At 37.4% G+C, this 8,417-nt stretch overlaps 1 protein-coding gene across 19 annotated transcripts in view; it reads left to right on the top strand.

The window, feature by feature from the left end:
* Positions 1 to 311: 311 nt before the first annotated feature.
* Positions 312 to 8,417, top strand: part of RAPGEF6 (Rap guanine nucleotide exchange factor 6) — a 242,046-nt gene continuing 233,940 nt past the window's right edge. For 11 of the 19 annotated variants that reach the window (XM_031953075.1, XM_031953065.1, XM_031953066.1 and 8 more), the window contains exon 1: positions 312 to 400. In XM_031953075.1, coding sequence (XP_031808935.1) covers positions 332 to 400 — 69 coding nt within the window. In that variant the 5' untranslated portion in view covers positions 312 to 331. The remainder of the gene's footprint in view (positions 401 to 8,417) is intronic. The other 8 variants (XM_031953069.1, XM_031953074.1, XM_031953082.1 and 5 more) reach the window with 2 other exon arrangements.

The raw sequence follows: 8,417 nt of genomic DNA, 5'->3' as shown, positions 1-8,417 counted from the left end.
TGAAACTATTGGCCGATCCGGCTCGTTTCTTAGCCGAGACTAGCCGCGAGTTGCGAAGGCCCCGGCTCGGCCTGGGCGGGAAGGGACTGGACGCGCCCGTCCCGGGCGCCAGCTCCTCTCAGCTCGCCGCCCCCGCGGAGACGTTTCGGTTTGTGGCCGTCCCGGCACCAGCCGCGCCGCAGTGTCGGGGACCATGAGCCTCCGGGCCCCGCCGCGGGCCCCTCCAGGTTGAGGGGCTGCTGCCGCGTGGGCTGCGGCCCCCCCGCGAACTCCGGGACCCCAAAGCTGGGGCCCCGCGCCCCGCCCCGGAGCCCGCGCGCCCTCTGAAAGAATGCATTCGCCCGTGGACCCCAGTGCCAAGCAGGCTCTGAGGAAAAAGCCCCCCGAAAGGACCCCGGAGGTGAGCTAGCCCAGTCTTCTCGGCCCTCCTCGCGGCTCCCCGGGCCACCGGGGCGGGGCGGGTGGTGGTGGCGGCGAGGAGCGGGGAACTTGGCTGGCATATCCTGACAACTTTTCAGAGGGCAACAAGCTGGGTTCGGCGGGGCCGCGTAGTTGTTGGCGTACTGAGGGGGCGCGCTCTCCCTCCTCACCCGTGCGACCCTGAGGTGCAGAGCCCGTCCTTGCCCCGGCGTCGATGAAAATGATTGAAAAGTAGTGGCCGAGACGTGCCCGTTTTGTCACTACCGGCCCGCCAATCATCAGCTGGTCAGAGCGTCCAGAGTACAGGAGGGCCAGGCGGGAACCTCTTGGGCCATTGTGGCCGTCCGGTCACGGATCCGGGAGAGTATCTTTTTGGAGCTGGCGCTCGTTGGAGGAGGCACCTTGACGTTGCATCTGTTCCAATGAGAGCAAAAGACGTTTCGAACAAAAGGAACCTGCTTCCCTGGTCCCTAGTACTCATTCCCAGGTTGCTACAAAGCGCCGTTCTGAAACTTGATCTCTGAATCTCAGTTTTAGCAGCGTTCCTTTAGTTAGATGGTTTGCGCCTTCTTGATCATTTTCTGTGCCAAACTTGGAATATTCTTGAAATCAAGTCAGTTCAGGAGGCTGTCTTTTGTGATGTGACATTTATTTCTCTTTGAGTGCGGCTGCTCTTTTTACTTCCAGTCAATTCCCCTTTTTTCTATAATGCCTAAATATACTTTAGACAGAAATCTTCTCCAACATTGAAGAGCAGAGTAGGTGAAGTATCATACTCTTCCTAAATGAAATCGGGCAGGCTGTAGTAGACAAGGAATTAATTAAAAATTAAAACCCCTATTAGTATAAAGCATAAGATGAACCTGGAATTAAGTAATTATTTAAATTCCTATCAGTATAAAGCTGAACCTGGCGTTAAGTAATTACTTAAATAAGGATCCTGTAGTGTTTTAAAAGTGAATATTTTTTAAAAATTATTTTAAAAAAGTTTTTGAAGTTGAACACTGACCTCAGTCCATTTTCTGTTAAATTATGTAACTTTTTAAGCTGGTGATGAAACTTTCAAGAGATGAATTGCAGGCATTTGTACCTTTCCTTTGGAAATTTACCATCTACTTGATGCAGATTTCAAGGTTTTCTGTTTTTGATAAGTATCGGAATCAAGTTTGGGGTATTTTAGTTTCAAAGTTTTGTAGGTATCTACTGTATAGACAGTGTATTGATTTTTTGCCATTTTTTGTCTTTTTACAGAATTTGTGTACTTAATTCTTATATTATAGTGGAAAGAACACTTACTTGAGAGGCAGAGGGATTAATATTGAGAACAGTGCCTGGCACATTGTAGGCTCTTAATACTTATTGACTGATCTGGATTCAAATCCTACCCGTATGATTTGGACCAGATCATTTCCTCTCTCTGAGTCCCTTCTGCAAAATGAGGGATTTTGGCTTAGGTCGTCTCCAGGATCTCTTTTAACCAGGGGTCCTCAAACTTTTTACATAGGGAGCTAGTTCACTATCCCTCAGACTGTTGGAGGGCCAGACTGTAGTAAAAACAAAAACTGTGTTTTGTGGACCTTTAAATAAAGAAACTTCATAGTCCTGGGTGAGGGGGAATAATCATCCTCAGCTGCCGCATCTGGCCCGCGGGCCGCAGTTTGAGGACCCCTGCAACTCTTAAGTCTGTGATTATAGAATTTCATTTACTTTAAGGATTGTCCCAGTTACCTAAGTAGAAGTTTTCAGAAATTTCTTTAGCTGAAAAATTCATTACCCTGTTAATCTTCCCTCTGATTAATTAGGCTGAACTACTTTGCCAGGGTACCTAATCTACATGGGGTGGGGTGGGGGGTGGGGGGCGTCTATTAGGCCCATATCTAAATCCTTTCTTAGCTTGAAAATGGCAAAAACATATTCTGATTGGATAGGTTTTGTTTCATTTTATTTTTTTTCTCAATAGCATTTTATTTTTCAAATACACGTAAAGGTAATTTTCAACGTTGATTTTTTGTAAAACTTTAAAACAAAAAACTTTGTAAAACTTTTTAAAAAACTTTGTAAAATTGTTCCAAATTTTTCTTTCTTCTCCCCCACCCCACCCTTCCCCAAGTCAGCAAACAATCTGATATTGGTTAAATATATGCTACTCTTTTAAGCATAATCCATATTTGTCATATTGTGCAAAAAAAGAAAAAAATCAGACCAAAAGGGTGGGGGAAAAACGAGTAAGAAAAAAACAGATAAACAAAACTGTTAAAATACTATACTTTGATCCACATTCAGTCTCCATAGTTCTCTCTCTGGGTGTGAATGGCATTTTCCATCCCAAGTCTGTTAGAATTGCTTTAACATTGTTGAGAAGAGCTATATCACAGTTGATTATCAAACAATCTTATTATGTGCAATGTTCTCCTAGTTCTGCTCAATTCACTCAGCATCAGTTCATGTAAATCTTTCCAGGATTTTCTGAAATCATCCTGCTCATCATTTCTTATAGAATCATATTCCATTACTTTTGTAACTTATTCAGCCATCCTCAACTGATGGGCATCCACTCATTTTCTAGTTCTTTGCCACTACAAAAAGAGCAACTACAAACATTTTTGTACATATAGGTATTTTTCCCTTTTTTATTATCATTTTGGAATATAGACCCAGGAGTGAAGAATATGCATAGTTTTATAGCCCTTGGAGCATAGTTCCAAATTGCTCTCCAGAATGGTTGGATCATTATACCACTCCATCAGCAATGAATTAATATTCTAGTTTTCCCACATTCCTTCCAACATTTGTCATTATCTTTTTCTGCCATTTTAGCCTGATTGGATAGATTTTAACGATAAGGGTTACTTCCATGTCATAGAAATGGATATCTAATGGTGCCAAGAACATGAGAGATGTCACCTGTCATGGCTTTACTACAGATTGGAAAAATAGATTATAAAGAAATTTAAGTCAAGGAAAAGAGGTTATATTTGATGCCAGAGGTAATAAGGAATAGCTGAAGTTTTTACTTATTTAAGTGCTGAGTCAGTACTGTGCTGACCAATGGAGATACAAAAAGAGCCAAATGACAGACCCTGCTTAAAAAGTTTATAATCCAGTGGGGGAAGACAACATGGAAACAAATATCTGCAAAATATTATATATATAAAATAGATAGGAAATAATTAACAGAGGGCTTAATTCTTAATTAATTAATTCATTAGAATTAAAAGTGGTTGGAAAAGGCTTCAAGAAAAGATGGGATTTTAGTTGGAATTTAAAAGGAAGCTAGGCAAGTCACTAAGAAGAGTTGAGAGTTAGACCTATAGAAAATCATCTTGTGTAGAACACATCTAGTTATGTGGAAGATAAGTTGGAAGGGAAAAAAACTTGTCCACTAGTGTAGATTACAATGCAATTCTTACTTTTCAACCTTTGGGACTATAATGATGGTAATTAGCATTTATAAAGGACTTTAAAGTTTATCACTATCTTGTGTGATTCACTGTAAGTGAACTTCTAATATGTTTCTTCATTGTTATTTAGGTAGTTCACTAAGAGACATGCACAATTTTAATTTGTTGGAGATTTTGATTTATTTTTGCTGGACATGCTTTAAATTGGAATGAAATGAAATACTTTTAGATCATCTAACATTTAATAAAAGGAAATTTAATTGGCTGTAGCACAGAACTTAGCAGAAGTTCAGTCCTAGTTCCCTTTATTGCCACATGGAAACATGTCTGGTCACCAGGATGTGTTGACTGTAGTAAGTCATATAGTAGTGGGCTATCTGCAGAGTCTGAGAAGTACTACCACCTTATAGGCTGACCTTTTATGCCACAAGTGACCAGGAAGCTGTGTCAGTGACTCAAACCTTAGCTTTCTGGACTGATCTTCAACATTGGTCAGTCATTTGTAGTAAAGTAGCTAAGAGGTCATTTTACTCTTTTCATTCAGGCATCCTCAATGCCTCATAGTTTCAAGAATAGTTTCAAGAACAGAGACTCTACGTTTAGGGTTGGAAGATATTATTTCTACAACAACCCAAGCTTGATGGCAGTGTCTTAAATGGCCTTAGTGGACATTTCTCACTTAGAGGATGGAAGAATGCTGGAATAGATGTCCCTGGAGGAGAAAATTAGCATTGTAAAAGAAAAGAAAGAAAAAAAAACTAAACAAACAAGCAATATGAATTTCATTTGAAGAAGTACAGGACCTTTCAAGTTCTTAGCTCCACTTTTCTCTCTTACAGTGGTAAATGTTCTTATCACCAGCTTTGTTAAGAAGACTTGTGATTTCTCTCATCTGTGTTGGACACCTATCTTTTCATCCTTTCCAGTGTAACAATAAATATTCTTTTTTTCCCCCTAAAGCCAACTCTTTTAAATTTTTTCCCTTAATATTATTTTGCTTATGATATTCATCTCTTTGTACCATCATCATCTAAATCATTATTTCTCTTTGAAAAGTTTTGTTAGTTGGATTGTTTATATATTGTACAAAGGGTGCAGGGCTACCAGAGTTCATTGAGTGTGAAGCTTGAGTTTCCCTTCCTTGATTTGATTTGTATTCTTTTTTGATTTGAGAGGATCATTCATTTTGTTCCTTTCCTTCAGCCTTTCTTCTGTTTTCCTCTTCTGTTGACTCCTTTTCTTTTACCTTCAAACATGCTCTACTATATTGGGGAAACAAGTAATTCCTTCCTTCTGTCTTTATTTTTCTTATTTCAAATACAACAGCATTTCTGTTTTCCCCATATATAAAGAAAGAAATAGAAATTAGTATAATTCTTAATCACTCTGTCACTTGGTTACTGTTGTGCTTTAAAGTTTTCAGTATTTTGGTTGTGAAGATATTTGTTTGTAATTATGTGCAAATATAAAAACCTTGAGAAGTTAGGGAGAATAGTTAAGTGAGAATCCTTGAGTGGGAAGAGTAGTAGAGAGTTGAGAGGGATAAAGAGTATGGATTGTTGTGAATTTTAATTAACAGGAAAAAAATGATTTTGTTGCACATAGTCATACAGAGATTAAACAATTTGGATATACTCTTAAACCCTTTGCATGAAAAACACCCTGAATTCTCTGAATGCTGAATTCTGTCCCAATTCTGAAACTCAAATAATGAAAACCTTTTTTTCATAAAAACATTCAGTTTCATAACCGAAACAATATCAAGCTGTACTGTATGGTTAATGATGTTGCTTTCTGTTAACTTTTTATTGAAAGAAGATTGACTGGTTATGCTTGTACTTTGGAGCTAAACACATTTGATTTGTATTTAAGAACTAGCTTGGACATTTAAGATTCAGATAAAAATTTCTAGCATGGACATTTTAGATTTAGATAAAAATTTTCAGTTTTCAAGAAATACAAAAAGATCAGGCCAGCACATTGCCTTGAGGCAGTGGTTTTTATCATTGGGTCAAGATTGAAATGAATGTCTCTGGTTAGCTGGGGGTTTGCAAAGGTTATGACTGAAGTAGTCAAGCAAAACTTCAGGGTGGAAGTGTACTTGAATAAAACCTTGAAAGCACTACATGGGCAAATAAATCACTTACATCTCAGTGTTCTTAAGATTTTAAGTTGCCATTCACTTATTTGGTATTAGAGAGAATTCCCTCTACTGAAGTTTCCAGTATAAATGAAATTATGGATCCACCTTTAACAACAGATGGATAGTATTATCTTTTGCTGTAAGTGTCTTTGAATATTAGCAATTAGAATTGATTCAAAATGCTTCAGGAATTGCCTCACTGTTTGGGAATTCTTATAACAGGTTGCAAATAGGACTTTTAGGAACATGGTACTTATAGTTCAGTAGTAGAACTTTACATGTGGTTGTTTTTTTAAGTCTTTGAGAAGTATAATCATTTTAATGTCTATTTATATTTTGAGATCTTTCCTGAGATTTAATTTTTAGAGAACTTCCATTCCTGATCTTTAATTCACATATCATTCAAATAATATGACTACAATTACACATTTTGTAACTTTAGAGAAAAACATACACAAAATATAATGTGTGTGTGTATGGATGTTTATGTATATGTGTAATCTAATCAGTTTGGGTGAGAAATGCCAAAGTGGCTGGATGAGGTGGTTAGGGAGGCCTAGCATAGTGATTTTTAAAGTTTGGGAGTTCTCATTTGCATAAGCATTAGCTTATGATCAGCTAAGTTTGCTGATCAGCTTTTCCCACTAAGTTCAGGATTAATACGATTGAGTCCCAAGTTGGTAGAAGGTGAAAGGGACAGGTTTTCTGAGGAAGGGAAAATTGGTTCAGGTGGAATTTGACATGGTTATAGAGTTCCCAATTGGTAGTGGACTCTTCCATCCTGAATAATATGGAGAGAACCAGCCTTAAAAAAAAAAAAAAAAAAAAAATAGAAATGCCACAATGAAAGAATTGAGATGCCTCAACTTGTCTTGAAGTTAGTCAGTGACTTGGAATAATAGCTTGAAAGCTTTGTTAGAGAATATTGCTTGAGGCAGTTTTGTCATGGCCAGATGGAAGAAAATTTAGGGATGTGGTCAGGTTTAAGAAAGAAATAGTGTGGGAAAAGACAAGGAAGAAAAAGAATCTTGACCATTGAATAAGAAAGGCATGTGAATGAAAAACTATTATACTAAGCCAGAAATGCATATCATCACATTAAAAGAAACATTAGAGTTTTTTATAACTATTTTTGTATTCTTAACCCATCTTTTGTGTTACTGTGACATAGAGGACATTTAAAGTTATAGAATTGTGTTGTGTTCTTGTAGTCATTACTTCATTGTTAGACCTTCATTTTAAATCTTATTTGCAAAATGGACTGAATTTTAGAAATACTTCCTAATAAGGAAAAGTACTTGTACATCTTAAAGGATCCCACACACCTGACTTCTTCCTAGTCTTCTTTGATGCATTACCCTGCCCCAAAACCATGTGTCTTCTCCTGGGCTATCTTGTATCCTCTTCTTTCTCTGGAGTCTTATGGATTCAGTATCATCTCTATGGAGATTACTCCTTGATCTACATTCCCAGCTCCAATTTCTCGTACTTCACTTGCTGCATGACCACCTGCCTATTGGTTATGTCCAACTGAATATTCTGTGGCATCTTAAATTCTAGATATATAACACTCAAGTCATTATTTCTCCCAAACTCACCTGTCCTCCACGTAACTTCTCTGTGGAAGTTTCTACTATTCTTTCAGTCACCAAATTTCAGTCATTCCATATTCTTTCTTCCTTCATTTCCAAAACAATTGAAAGTCTGATTTTACAACACATTTCTTATTGATTCCCATTTTGCTCAGATTACTACCTAAATTCAAACCTCATCATTCTTTGGCTTATTTTTTAATTTTTCCTTATTGATTTGGTTATTTATTCCTTTCAGTCTTTTACTTTTCCAGTCTGTCCTCCATATAGCTATCAAAATAATCATTCTAAAGCAAAAGTCTGACCTTACCAGTCCTTTGCTTATGATCTTTAAGAAGTTTCCTGTTGTCTCTAGAATTAAATAAAAATGTCTTAGTTTTATATTTAAAACTCTTTAACATCTGATTTCAGATTACCGGTCCAAGCTTATTTGGACTGGCATTTTATCCTTTCTTTTTATTCACTCTTTGTGTCCACTACATTGACTTAATTTCTATTAATGGAATCTTTGCAGAGACTTATCCTTTTAAATGGAATGTATTCTCTCCTCATCTTTGATACCTAGAATTCCAATTTTTTTTCAAAATTCAACAGTTATTTATAATTCTAACCTCCTTCAGAGTTCAACAGTTAGTTATATGCACTAGCTTGCTATGGATATAATTTATGTAAGTTCCTAATTAATACTTACTAGATTGAATCTGGCAAGTCTCAAAATATGGTTTCCCAGTTTCCCAAGGATCTCTGATACCCTTTTGGGGATCCGTTAATTCAAATTTTCATAATATTATTAAGATATTTTAATTCCAAATGTGGTAAATATTGGTAGATAAAAGCTCATATAAACAAAGAGATTTTTGG

The sequence above is a fragment of the Sarcophilus harrisii genome, chromosome 2, assembly GCF_902635505.1.
Source record: "Sarcophilus harrisii chromosome 2, mSarHar1.11, whole genome shotgun sequence".
NCBI lineage: Eukaryota > Metazoa > Chordata > Mammalia > Dasyuromorphia > Dasyuridae > Sarcophilus > Sarcophilus harrisii.
This window is presented reverse-complemented; position numbering and strand designations above follow the sequence as displayed.